Source organism: Arachis stenosperma, chromosome 4, assembly GCF_014773155.1.
Source record: "Arachis stenosperma cultivar V10309 chromosome 4, arast.V10309.gnm1.PFL2, whole genome shotgun sequence".
Taxonomy (NCBI): domain Eukaryota; kingdom Viridiplantae; phylum Streptophyta; class Magnoliopsida; order Fabales; family Fabaceae; genus Arachis; species Arachis stenosperma.
Window position 1 is genome coordinate 11,070,139 of NC_080380.1, and position 14,492 is coordinate 11,084,630.

Consider the following 14,492-nt stretch of genomic DNA (forward strand, 5'->3'; position numbering starts at 1 on the left):
GTTTGTAAAAAATTGTATCAAAATTTAATCTCTAAAATATTTTTTGAAAATATATATTTACTGTTAGGTATTTTTATTGTACTTTTAAATTAATTGAAGACATTTTTGTCTATAATAAAATTCGAGTATATTTTTGTCAATATTTAAATAATTTGGAGATATTTTTTATGGTTAACCCTATTATTATATAATAATATATATAATGGCTTTGGGCTTTTTTTAGGAAACAAAAATAATTATTCCGAAGAAATGAAAAGAGAAGTCAAAAGGTTAGAAGGAAAGGGAAAAGGAAAAAGAAAAGGAAAAAGGAAAAAGGAAAATGGTACTCGTGATAATGGGTATGATTGCTAAAAAAGAATAGGTTTTGCTTGTCTTGAGGGGCAATTGGTACGTTGGGAAAATTATAAACATTATCTCACCACTAACCTACATTTATTAAATTAAATCAAACGTTCGTGCTTGCTGATAACTTAAAAATTAGAAATATAGTATTTAAACAAGAGTTTAATTTTAATATATTGAATAGTGTAAAATATTTTATATTATCGTATAATTATATTTATTTTTTTAAATGATTATTTATGAGATTAATATAAAAAATAATTATTTTTATTAATTTAATATTACGTAATTAAATATATATATCTTTTATTTTTATTTTTATAAAATTTAAAAACTTCAATGTAATAAAATTATTTTGGAGGCAAAAACTTCTCGCGCACTCTTAAATTTTTAAGTTTTAACATGTTATAGATATTATTAAAATTTTTATTACCACAAGTATTATATTATTTGAAATTTTAATGTAATAGTCTTCTTTAATTATTAGTTAACTGATTTATGTTTATGTGGATTTTTAGTCTTATTTTTTGTAGTCTTAAACGGTTAAACCATTTCTAAAAAATTCAAATAAAAAATTCTACACATGTAAAAAAAACCTCAAATTTTGCAAATAATATGGTCAACTAGGAAAATAATGAATAAATAGTGTTGTACTGTTGATTTCACAAGGAGCCTTTAAGTAATAATCTACATAAATCATTATTAATCACTTCTTTCATTTATTGTTTAAATTGTTATATGAAGTTTTTTAACTTGATTAGCAATTTATACAAAATAGTTTTAATAATTTGTCAATACATACTAATTAAACTTTTCAAAATAATTAGAAACATTTTTTCTGCAAAAAATGAAAATAATAAATTTATCAAAAAAAAAAAAAAGAGGAGTCTTATAATCTTAGATACAAAATTTCACTTTTTAATTAATTAAATTCTAAATAAGTGTTTCTTTTGTTGTGCAATTTCATTTTTCAAATTAGGGTTTAAATAGGAAAAAAAGAGGGTAATTGAGTGGTTTAAGGTATGATCTTGTTAGTCACCAAAAAAAAAAAAAAAGGTATGATCTTGTTGGTCTCACCCTTCTCCCGCTCTCACCGAATCTTTGTTCATTCATTCATTGCTTTGCTTTGCTGTTCCGATCTTTTCTCTTTCTTCTCCTAAACCCTACCTTGTTCTACTGCCACCATTTTCGTTCTGCTTCCTACACTCTAATGGTACTTCCCAACATTCCCCCCTTTTCCTCTCCGCTTTTTCACCTTTGAAAGTTCCAACGTTGTACTTGTTCCCGCCCCAGGATTCACGCCACCAACAAGTAAGTAACTTTCTGTTGTTGCAGTCGACAATTTTGTCTTCATCCCCCCTTTTTTTGGGGATTTTGAAGTTCACTTTGAAAATTCAATTTGCATTTCAGCTCCTAATTGAACTGCATCTCAAGCTTGAATTTTTACGTTCTCCTTTCGCATTTCAGCTTCTGGGTCAGTTCTTTTTCTTTTCCCTAGGAAAAAAAACTGTTAGAAGATAGCATCAGTTATGGCGTTATTTTTGGCTACTGTGTTTTTTTTTTTTTTTGGGAGTGAATATTGGAGATTTTGTAATTTTGGATTTTGAGGTCAGACCGCTTTTTTCCCCCTTTTTTTTCTATTTATTGCAATAGTGATGAGTATTTGTATTAGTTTGATTATGCAACTCTGTTTCCATGTTTGATTGTGTTTGTTTTGACCTGAATGACTTTAAGCTGCTGATACTTGTTTATTAGGAAATAATTGATTGATACTACTGATTTTGGGGGGTCAGATCAGACTTTGTTGCCAGCACTACCAAATCATGTGTTACTTATAAATAAGTATCGCTATTGGAATTCATATATTTTTATTGTGTTTCTAACTTTTTGCAGTTTACCGGGTTTGACTTACCTGAATGACACTAAGCTGCTGATACTTGTTTATGCGGAAGCAAGTGATGATGGAGAGTTTAGTTGTTATGGATTGCTGTGAGTGCCCAGGTGATAATGGTAAGGAAAATGGAGGTAGTGAAAATGGTATAGAAAATGAGAGTTTAGGTGATCATATACTCGAGGAAATGGAATCCTTCTGGTTGGATATCGATGAGAGGTTGACCATTTCTAGGATGGTGAGTGACTCTGTCATAAAGGGCATGGTTAATGCCATAGAGCAGCAGGCAGCTGAGAAAATTGCGCAGAAAGAACTGGAGGTGGTTGAGCTAAAGAAAATGCTTCATAATGGCCATGTGGGTCCTGGTGAAACTAAAACATTGTGCTCTTTGGCAACTTATCTTCATGATCCTGGTGATGCCGGTGCATATAATCTTTCAAATGGTGTTGTTGCGGAATCCATGGACACTCTTCAAAATTCAGTGGATGAGAAATTAAATCAGCTCAAGAAAGAAATAAATAAAATAAGATGCTCTGGTTCCATGAGAAGAATTGGTTCAGGAGCCGACATTGTGGGTTTAGGTGGTATTTTGGACGAGAGTGTACCAGAAAGATGGATTTATGTTGATAAAATTTTTGAGAGTCTAAGAGATACTCTTGACGGTTTCTGCTTAAGAATGCAATTGATTGATCAGTTATCAATGGCGTCTCTTTCTGAATGGCAGCAGGAGCAGGAGTTTCAGTCAGAGGTTGAAAGGATGGTAATCAGCAATTGTATTATGGGTCTGCAGCAGGATTTTCAACATAAACTGTTGGACCTTTATGACTTAGAAAGTAGAAATTGTTTTAGCCAACACAAAGATATCTCTAATTTGCGCCAGGAATTGATTTCAATTTTTAAAATACTATCTGCTTCTGAAACCGGGCTTCTTATTTCCCATGGTTCCCTTGAGAATGGGGAGGAATGGTGTGTTAATAAGAGGGCTGATCATTTCCACTGGAAGATTGCAACAAATCATTCATCACCGTCAACTTTGGAAGAAAATGGCAAACATGAGGACCCAAAGGAGAGCGACGCTGAGCACTTGGATCCTTCCATATTACAGCACTTGAATAGAGATGAGTTGATTACCCATGTTAATTCTGAGATAACGAAGATGAAAAGAGACCATGAATCTCAAGTGCAAGAGATGACTGAAGAAAACTTTCGCCTTAGGCGGGAATTGTTGAATTTGAAAGGAGGTTCTTCTTTATCATTGAAGAAGGACAAAGACTTTGATTTGTTGAAGAAAAAAATCCCTAATGTCATCTCAAAATTGGATGAAATCCTTGTTGGAAATGAAAAAATGCATCAACTCACCGAAAGCTTCGAATCTCTTAGCATTCTGAAGGATAGATTGGATACCTTAGACTTGGAGAATCGTCAACTGAAGGACATGCTGACAGATAAGGAAAAGGAAGTCAAGAATCTTTCTTCTCAGCTTTCTGCAGCTCTGGAGAAATTGTCACAACAGCATCTGGCTGAGAAAAAAATGTCACAAACTATTCAGAAGCTTGAGGATGATATACTGGATGCAAATGCCGGAGTTTCAATTATTCAAGGTATATATAAATCTCTCTTTGATGGTATTGCGAGTGGTTTCAGATGCACCACTGAGGAGTTACATCTGAAGAACATTATCATGGAAGAAATATATGAAATAATGTTAAAAGAAGTTGCTTACAATGCTCACGCTTCTAGTAGGTTTGAAATTGAGGATGAAGATATGGAGTCAACTATGGTGCAAGGACTATTGGATATTAATCATATTATATTTAGAGAATCTTTGGTGGATGCGGAAAGAGCATTAAAATTGGAAGCTGGTGAGAAAGAGGAACTAAAACAAGGAATGCTTATGTTGACATCAAAAGTGGAAGAGAAGGAGAAATCAGCACAGGAGGCAGCATATGCATTGATACAAGAGAAGCAAAATATGGAGTTGGTCACTGAACAGCTTAAGATTTTGAGAGATGAGACAGCTCGGCAACAGATAACAATTGCAGAGAACAATAAAGAGCTGAGTGTCACTAAGGGTCACCTGGATGCAGCATCCAAGGAAATTGAACTATACAAGAAGCAAATACGCAAGTTACATGAGAATCATGAACAGATCATGAATGAGCACAGAGAAAGTGATGAAGAAAGAAGGGTGCTTCGCCTTGTTACGAAAGACCAACAAGATGCACTAACACTTATTGAGGCTAAAGAAAGGGAGACAAGGAGGCAAATGGAATCAACCATTCATCTCGTTCATAAGTTGTCCTCAGAGGTTACTGCTTTTGAAGCTAGAGTAAATGGTGATATTTCTAGAAGTTGTTTGAGGTAATAAATGTTTTTATTCTTTTCTAGTTTAGTGTTACATGAATTCCCGATAAACTGTATTTATTGTTGCTTCTCTCTTTTAAGCAATTTTATCTAGTCTTGTGTAAACAAGGAAGTATTTATGCTTATGCATGCTTGTGAGTTTATTTGGCATGCGGTTACCTTTGGAGTTTATAATTCAGAATTTGATGTTTATTAATAAAACTTTTCTGGCTTTGTCAGCCAAACACAAATTGCACTTATGTGGGTTTGTGAAAAGATGTGTATTTTTTTTTCTTGATAAAAGAGATGTGTATTATATATTTGCTTCTTGGCTCTATAAATTCTACAAAATTATCTTTATCCAAAAAATGGGTACAAAAATATCTTTGTTCTTTCATGGATATCTCATAGATTTGCCCCTTTTTCATGTAATTTGATTCAATTAATTGATAGAAACAAATTAATTGAAGTCATGTATGAATTTAGCTTTATTATTATTTTTTAAGTTAAAGTGGGAACTTCATGATTTTCTTTATTGAAGATTTCTTATCCTCCAATCTTTTTACATCTTTCTTCTGCTGTATCTAATACTTCTTTTATCCAATTAATTTTGAAAGAGTTCCATTTATAACTCCTGTTGATTATTGCCGGAATGGAAAGTCATATTTTTAACTTCTTTTCAGGCTTGATAACATGAGTTCAGAGTTCTCACGCCTAAAAAACAAAGCCAACATACTTAAAACTGTGGGTTTTGTGTACAAGAGAAGGCTAGAAACAACTAACTCTAATCTTGCAAAGGCTGAAGCAGAGGTAATAAATCGAAACACTGTATCTGTAACATGTGTGTCTGAATCTTCCTTGCTTCTCATAACATATTGTATCTCTCATTGTTGTTAATAACCTTCGATACTATTACTAGTCATAGCTGCTTTTTGTTTGTTGGGTGGTAATTTTGTGGGGTCACATGTTTAATATCAATATTAAAATCTAACATCATTTTCATAAATATTTGTTTTAAGTATTTTTATTTCTTGTCGTTATTGGTAACTAAACCCAAGTATGTTTGACCCATTAGCCTCACACATTGAACATCTGGAGTTTCAGGTTGATCTTTTGGGGGATGAGGTTGATACTCTTCTTCGCCTCCTTGAAAAGATATGCATTGCTCTTGATCATTATTCGCCCATATTGAAGCATTACCCAGGGGTAAGAATCCTTCCCTTTCTGCAGCACATCTTTATGATGTTTGTGCGCAAGTGGTGTATAATGCCAATAGATGTGAGATTGTTATAACGGCTATTTATCTTTAATATCTTCTGTTTGTGGAAGTGCAGATTCATCCCATTCTTTATGTTTTTTAAAATTTTTTTTAATGTTCTGTTTGCTGCAAGAGAAGCTTGTGTTTATTGGGATTGCTAGCTGATTCAACAGAAAACAATTTTCTAATAGAATAATTTTTATTTCATCCCTCCCCCCTCTTTTTTTCTTTGTTGCTCATTATAGAGAACCTCAATTCGACTAAAACTTAATAAGACTTTATAGTTTATAGTAGTACACTACAAAGTAGAGCTATGTACAACCAGCTTACCAATTCTAAACCAACAATTGATTAATAATTCTCAATTCTGTTTGGTTAGATAACTACTGATGAAACTCCATGCGAAGTTTTTGCTGCCCAATTAATCTTTTGTTGAAATGTAACTTTATAGCAGCACAGGGGGTTGCAGCTTTCTTTTTGTGCGTATGCATCTATTTATGAAACTTCATGATTGAGCATTTATTTTGCAGATTCTTGAGACTCTGGAGCTTGTAAGAAGAGAACTGGATCAACAGATCAGAAAACGTGTTTGAGATGGGCCAGGTAAATTGAGGCAAACTGTACCACTCTATCATTACTAGTGAAATTATAGTGATTGACCTTTGGATGTGTAAAATCACAAGAAATCGTTGGGAAGCATGGTCCTGACTGTTAATTTGTTCATTATTTCCATCTTTGGATCAGCTTCATATATATAGGGATGCAGGGATGTTAGTTTGTTTTGGTAGTCGCATTTTCTTTTTCATGTCATTCTTGACTACCCATGGAATTGAATTCACTCAAAATTTGGAATTCAATTTGTTGATTTGGAACTAATTATTTGTATGGAATTGAAATCCAAGTTGAATTCAAGTATCTTTGAAGTCCCAAAAGGCGAAATATTCCAAATAAAGGATTCTATTCATTCAGTTCAGTTGCATTTCAAACCACGGAATTGAATTCATTCAGTAACATTGCTTGTTTATACCAAACTCAAGAATTCAATTCTGTCATGTATGTTGTCACATTAATGCAATGTGTATAAATTCTCTTGGTCCATGATATTTTCTTTTAAATTACAATTCTTGGGGTGTAGCACTTGCAAACTAACCCATTTCTTGTGGTTAAATCTTTTGATGGATACAGGTACCAAAGTTGTATAGTTTGTTCACAAAAAGTTTACAAAGCAGGATTTTTTGTCCTCCTAAATGGAAAAAAGGAAATTCAGCAACAGAAAAGATTCCACAACACAAACCTTTGTTTTTGCCATACACACTGATGCTATATATTTTGGTCTAGGAGACATGATAGGTTCCATTGCTCGTAGTAAACAACAAATTAGTCTTCTCTTTCTGTGATCATAGTTTGTTAATGGCATTCTGTACATGTTCTTATTGTAGAATAGATGTGATATGTGAATTATTTATTAGATAATTTTACAATTACTAGCATTAATTTCTGTGTTTAACATTCTATTAATTTCTTGAGCTAACCACTTTTGCAAAGTAGGGGAATGATTTATATGTACCAAGTTTAACTTGATGCATGATATACCAGAATAATCCAATGGTATATTTAAAGTAAATCTACACCATTGGATTATTTTAGTGCATAAATACCAAATTTATTTTAGTGCATCATAGCATTGTTTGGCCAAATGATTGATGTGCTTGTAGCTTTATGATGATCTGTGATTGTCAATTTGTCATTTGTGCTGCATGCAAAGATATCTGGTTTGATATTTAATCTTGAATTCGTGATTTGATTAATTTTCACATATATATTTTTTTAAATCTCCTACTTCAGTTAGATTTTATTGTTATTGTTTCATATGGTGACTTAAATCCAGTCAAGTTGTTTAAGATTCAAGTGATGTGTCTCTCATTTCTATTGTAAAATCTGGAAAACAATTTTTTTTTTTTTTTTATATTCATATTATTATGTTGTCTTTGTAACATTTCCTTTGTAAGTAATCTATCAAATCAAATATTAAAAGATGTGAACTCAAGATGATATTCATGTCATTTTTACATGAAAAGATTGTTATCAGTTTAGGAGTTAGGGGACTAATAAAGATGGGGAATTAAAGTGACATTTCAAAAAAGTTTAGACAGACTAATTTACACTTTTTACTTGAAGATGCAATGCAAGGACAAAATTGAATACCAATTATTAATAGAAAAGTAAAATTAAATATTAAAACATTGAAGTTAGTATTGAAATATTGATAATAAAATGGAAATATTTTAAATTGAGAATATAATTGAATAAAACTTGCTAAACGTTAAGGTTGTGTTTGTTTACAAAGATAGGACACTGAGATAGGGACACAAAAACACAAAATCGTAATCGTGTTTGTCAAAAGATACATAAATAGAGACATAAGTGTATTTTGTATCCATTCTGACAAGAAAGACACGGAGAACACTAATAAAGGACACAACTTATTTTTTATTTTTTTGTCATTATTTTTGTTAATTTTTTTAATTATATTTTTTATTATTATATTTTTCGTCTCAAATTTTTTGAATGAAAAAAATAAGAATAAATTAGATATTCATAATTTGTTTTAATTTATCACCGAATAAGATATAAAAACACAAAATTTTGTGTCTTTATTTTTTATGTCTTATTTTCAATGTCTTATCTTATCCTGTTTTTAAAAATAAATACGGCCTAAAGAATTTTTGTGTACTTTTACCATAAAATGGAAATACTACAGTAGTTTTGAGAAATGGTTAGATGCATGGATTACTTCCTATGCTTTATATAATAAATAATAAATAATGTACCATGGCATATGTTTAGACCATCTCCAGTAAGGAACTCATTCCAGTTCCTGTTTATGGCCCACCTGTCATAAAAAAGAACTCCACATCAGCTTTTGCGTCATAAACAGTAAATAGGAACTCAAAACATCTCTCTCTTCTCCATTAGAAGGAACTAACTTTAGTCCCTGTTGTGGTTCCACTTAATTAATTAATTAAAATACTTAAAATTAATATAATTTATTTTTTTAATAATGTAATTTAATAGAATTATAATTAATTATTATAATTATTAATAAATTAAATATAATTTAATTATTTAATATAATTTTTTAAATAACTAAATTAAATACTTACATCATATTTAATTTATAATAATTATAATATTTAATTATATACCTAAAGTTAAATAAATTGATATATAATAAGAGGAAGAACAACCCTTCATTGATAATATATTATGCAACATTATTAGTTATTATATTAATATCATATTATTTTATTTTTTTTTAATTTAAGTGCCAATGAAACAAAGTAAGTCCCTCTGAACAGGGCCTTCCTTACTTTGAAATATGTGCGAGGACTCATGTATGTATTGTTCCAATGGTTGGGTTTTAACTTTTGTCAGAACAGGGCCTTCATTTTTTTGCGTTGGAGATGCTCTTACGCCCAAGGTTAAATGAATGGAACGGTTCAACCACCGATACTGTTGCCATTATTCACAAAAAGACTGAAAAGACCCTCTCTCGTCATAGGGATGGGTAGGGGTACTCTTTTGGTACGGAATTAGGATAAGACAAAAGGTACATGCATTTTCTACAAAGATTGAAAGGGAAGGGGCAATTTCGGAATGGAATTAGAATAATTGCTGTGCTCATCACCTGCCGGACAAACCCATGTGACCCACCTCACATATGGATATTACCCCATTACCCCCCATGGCCCATGCATTGACCCCATCCCTATCTATTCATTCTCTCTCTTCCACGTGTAAACGTTTCTCTCACTCTTCACTCTTCTCATCCAATATTAAATGGTCCGGTAAAAATAAAATATGTTATTTTTCGAAGTTTGCAATTTTTTTTAATATCTCTAACTTTTAGTTATATTTAATTTTGTTTTAATATTTTTAATTTATATTAAAATTATTCTTGAACATTAATTTTATGTAAAATATTAAGAACAAAATTAAAATTTTTTAAAATAGTTTTAATCTAAATTAAAAACTTCAGTGATAAAATTAAGCTAAATTAAATATTAAAAATATTTTTAAAAGATTACAAATATTAAGAATACAAAATATATTTTATTCTAAATGATTAATCATGTACTACTCCACAAATTCTAATGATATATTCTTCTTCTTTTTTTCTTTTTCTTTTTTTCTAATATGTAACTAGCCTAATTTGTATAAATATAAATTTTAATTTATGTATGGGTTGAACACAATATAAACTAAAATAAAATTATGATGTTAGAAAAGATAAGATGTCATCATGATTTTTGAGTATCCAAACCTAGCTTTATGTATACTAATCACTATTTTAACTATTAGTTTTAAACATAAAGAAAAGTTTTTTTTTTTAAATTAAGTTAATAAAGATGATAAGAATTGATAAGAATAGTATAAGTACATATGCATTAATTAATTATTGATATTACCATTCCAATAAGACTAGTATATTAAAATTCAAGTACATGTTTCTATGTCGATAGATAAAAACATTCCTAATTTTTTTGTTTGATAAATCTAATAATATTATGAGTAATTAAGAATTTTAGAGTATTGTTGTCAATTAATTTTATTTAATTATATTTATTAAAGTAACAGAGATGATTTCACAAGAATGTAAAACTTTTAAATATTATAATTAACTCATATGAAAATTAAATGATTGTAACATGCATTTTTCCCCCTTGGTTTGTAACAAGCAATTTATTACCAATATGTAACCCTAAATCACAGGAACTACCAACTTGTAAAGAACAGATTAGTTAAAAAAATATTATATATTTATATAAAATAAATAATAAAGCTTTCTTTTTAATTTTTAAAGCTCTTATTTTTAATGAAGCTTTGAGACACAATCTATTGCATCATTTGAATGATTGAGTAATTATTTAAATTTAATATCTTTTTCATACACATGATCACACTCACACCGAAAGCAAGCAAATTTGTGAAACTGTTATCACTTGTAAAGTTGTAATGCGGCAGTTAGAAGCAGAAAGAAAAAGGAAAAAGAAAAAAGAAAAAAAAAAAGAAAAAAGATACTAATTAAATAGTAATGTCAGATTCTTGGCTTCTTGTAAAAGGATACACATAACAAAAAAACCAAGCAATCAAGCATATATGAATTGAAACTTTTTTGAGTTTTTTCCAATCTGTTTCCAACCACATCACAACCTCCATGTTACCATTTCTTTGTTTGTTTATTGAAACAAAACCCTTTTTTGTGTAACAATCCCTGATTTTCTGGCAGTTTCTGTGGATTCTCCTTATCACTGCTTTGCAAAGTTGTTGTCTTGTTTCTTCTTCTTCTGCCATTTTTGATACCATTCACATTGGCATTGCCAATTATCTTTCCTTCCTTTGGTATCTAACCATTTTTTCTCCAAGTTCAGATCTGTTGAGTTTCTTGTGTTTGTTGATTTGTCTCTCAGGTAAACAAAAGAAGCAGCTGAAGCGGTGTTTGTTGTTTAACTTCTCAACCTCTTTTGAAGTGTCATAGAATAAAGGGTACATTCACATAGTGCAGAATATTGTTTTGTTTTGCGTTGTTAGCTTGTAAAGTCTTGTACTTTCATGAATGCATCTGCTTAATCTAGCTATGTCTATCTCTTGCTGAGTGTTCTTCTGGCTTTTTGAACTTGTTTTCTTTTTTCTTACTCAAGATCTTGAAAAGAAAGGGTTTTTCTGTGATTTGGGAGTTTTAGGTTCTGGGTCTGTATTTGTTTTGCTTCACCTTTGCAAAGTTTGAATTTTTTTGTTAGAAGATAATTGAGAGGTACTGTTTGGGAAAAAGCCACAATGTGGAGGGTTCTTGGGGTAGGACACTCTTATTTACTGATTCTGATGGTGTTAGTCTCAGTGAGATTGAGCATTGTTGAGGCTCAAAAAAAGTCCTTTCTCATAAACTGTGGTTCAAACTCTTCTGTGAATGTGGATGGTAGAAGATGGGTTGGGGATATGAGCCCTAATAATAATGTCACTCTTAGTTCCCCTGGTGCTGCAGTATCCACCTCTCCATTGAGTGGAAGTTCTATCTATGATTCACTCTACAAAACAGCCAGGATTTTCACTGGTTCTTTGAATTACACAATCAAAGATCTTCAAGGGAACTATGTTCTTAGGTTCCATTTTTCCCCCTTTGTGGATGTTGAGGACTACAATGTGAATAAGTCCTCATTTAGTGTGGTGGCTAATAGTCTGAAACTACTCTCTGAGTTCAATGTTCCGGAGAAGATTTCGCAGTTGCAGAATTCAGGAAAGAATTCTAGTTCATTCTCCTTGATTAAGGAGTACCTTTTTGACATCAGTGCAGAGCTTGTGATTGAGTTTGTTTCAACTGGAAACTCCTTTGGATTTGTCAATGCCATTGAAGTTGTCCCAGTTGTGGATGAGCTCTTTGCCAGCTCAGTCAGAAAAGTTGGTGGTGGAAACTTGAATGTGACGGGACGTGGAATGGAGACTATGTATAGATTAAATGTTGGTGGTCCTGAGATTCAACCTGATCAAGATCCTGATCTTTGGAGAACTTGGGAAATGGATTCTGGCTATATGATCACACAAAATGCTGGCATAGGAATTAACAACAGTTCTAATATCACTTATGCTTCTGCAAATGATACTTCAGTGGCTCCTCTACTTGTATACGAAACTGCAAGGGCAATGTCAAACACAGAAGTCTTGGACAAGAGATTTAACATGTCCTGGAAATTCGAAGTGGATCCCGATTTTGATTATTTGGTCCGGCTACATTTCTGCGAGTTGGTTTATGATAAGGCGAACGAGAGGATTTTCAAGATCTACATAAACAACAGGACTGCTGCAGATAATGTTGATGTTTATGTTCAAGCAGGAGGGAAGAATAAAGCATATCACCTGGACTATTTCGATGCCATGTCTTTGAGCATTGACACATTATGGGTTCAACTAGGTCCTGATGCAGGTGCTGGTGCTGCGGGAACTGATGCTCTCTTGAATGGACTAGAGATCTTCAAGCTTAGTCGAAATGGGAATCTAGCCTATGTTGATAAACATGACTCAGCTGGCAATGCAGCAAGCAAATCAAAAGTTATTTGGGTTGGAATTGGAGCAGGTCTAGCTTCTATTGCTGTAATTGCAGTTATAGTTATTCTTGTTTTCTGTTTCTGCAGAAGCCAGAAGAACAAATCAAGTGACACGAAAAACAATTCTCCTGGTTGGCGACCTTTGTTCCTTGTTGGGGCGGCTGTGAACAGCACCATGGCCGCGAAGGGATCATCAGGAAGTCAAAAAGCATATGGATCTGTGGTCTCAACAAGAGCTGGCAAGCACTTCACATTGGCTGAAATCATTGCTGCCACAAAAAATTTTGATGAGAGCTTGGTAATTGGAGTTGGAGGCTTTGGTAAGGTGTACAAGGGGGAGATTGATGGTGGTGTCCTTGCTGCGATCAAGCGATCCAACCCGCAATCTGAGCAAGGCTTGGCTGAATTTGAGACAGAAATTGAGATGCTCTCCAAACTCAGGCATAGGCATCTTGTGTCATTGATTGGTTTCTGTGAAGAAAAGAATGAAATGATTCTGGTATATGAGTATATGTCCAATGGAACTCTTAGAAGCCACTTGTTTGGGAGTGATCTTCCCCCATTAACTTGGAAGCAACGTCTTGAGGTGTGCATTGGCGCTGCTAGGGGACTTCACTACCTACATACAGGAGCCGAGCGTGGTATAATTCACAGGGATGTCAAGACAACCAACATATTGCTGGATGAGAACTTTGTAGCCAAAATGGCCGATTTTGGTTTGTCGAAAGATGGACCGGCTTTGGACCATACTCATGTTAGTACAGCTGTGAAGGGAAGCTTTGGCTATCTAGACCCAGAGTACTTCAGGAGACAGCAGTTGACTGAGAAATCGGATGTGTACTCGTTTGGGGTTGTGTTGTTTGAAGTTGTTTGTGCTAGAGCTGTGATCAACCCAACCTTGCCTAAAGATCAGATCAATCTTGCAGAATGGGCAATGAGATGGCAAAGGCAAAGATCAATTGAAACAATCATTGATCCTCATCTTAGAGGAAACTATTGTCCCGAATCCTTGGCGAAGTTTGGGGAGATAGCCGAGAAATGTCTCGCGGACGATGGGAAGAGCAGGCCAACTATGGGGGAGGTGTTGTGGCACTTAGAATATGTGTTGCAGCTACATGAAGCTTGGTTGAACAGGGACAGTATTGTAACTTCCTTCTCAAGTAGCCAAGATTTGAGAGGTGCAAAAGATGGAGGACTAGAATTGGTGCATGAGTCTTCAAGTCAAGATGAAGAAAATGAATGAGGCCATAATCAATTGAGTTCATTGATTCTGAATGCTAGTAGCCTAGTAGTTCATTGAGATCATTGAAGAACCACTACCACAACTTTACATATTCTTTAAATTTGTTTTATTGAATGAAGTATTATTTCCCCCTCCCCCCAACTTTCATATTTTTTTTTTTTTTAAATTTTGCATCTGATTCTTGTATACATTGTAGTGGAATGGTTAAGTTATCAACATTTTGTCTACAAAATGAAAATGGACATTTGTGATGTTCTTTATTGTTGTATTGACATAGCAATCGATTATATAGTATTGGGATCTTTCATCTTTTCT

The 14,492-nt window shown here is 32.7% G+C and overlaps 2 protein-coding genes across 2 annotated transcripts; both read left to right on the top strand.

Annotated features, from left to right (window-relative positions):
- Positions 1–1,384: 1,384 nt before the first annotated feature.
- On the top strand, positions 1,385–7,568 carry LOC130973989 (WPP domain-associated protein). Its single transcript, XM_057898687.1, has 6 exons — positions 1,385–1,653; positions 2,236–4,594; positions 5,260–5,386; positions 5,681–5,782; positions 6,365–6,437; positions 7,020–7,568. Exons 2-5 carry the CDS (start codon positions 2,286–2,288, stop codon positions 6,425–6,427), a joined length of 2,601 nt encoding a protein of 866 aa, XP_057754670.1. The 5' UTR covers positions 1,385–1,653; positions 2,236–2,285; the 3' UTR covers positions 6,428–6,437; positions 7,020–7,568.
- Positions 7,569–11,054: 3,486 nt separating this feature from the next.
- LOC130973990 (probable receptor-like protein kinase At1g30570) lies at positions 11,055–14,404 on the top strand. The gene has a single exon (XM_057898688.1). It carries the CDS (start codon positions 11,673–11,675, stop codon positions 14,175–14,177), a length of 2,505 nt encoding a protein of 834 aa, XP_057754671.1. The 5' UTR covers positions 11,055–11,672; the 3' UTR covers positions 14,178–14,404.
- The last annotated feature ends 88 nt before the right edge of the window (positions 14,405–14,492 follow it).

Excerpts from the sequence above, each read along its gene's own strand:
- LOC130973989 (XM_057898687.1), top strand. The coding sequence starts at position 2,286 with ATGCGGAAGCAAGTGATGATGGAGAGTTTAGTTGTTATGGATTGCTGT. Across the intron at positions 4,595-5,259 it reads ATTTCTAGAAGTTGTTTGAG|GCTTGATAACATGAGTTCAG; the intron begins GTAATAAATGTT and ends ACTTCTTTTCAG. Across the intron at positions 5,783-6,364 it reads TATTGAAGCATTACCCAGGG|ATTCTTGAGACTCTGGAGCT; the intron begins GTAAGAATCCTT and ends TTTATTTTGCAG.
- LOC130973990 (XM_057898688.1), top strand. The coding sequence starts at position 11,673 with ATGTGGAGGGTTCTTGGGGTAGGACACTCTTATTTACTGATTCTGATG.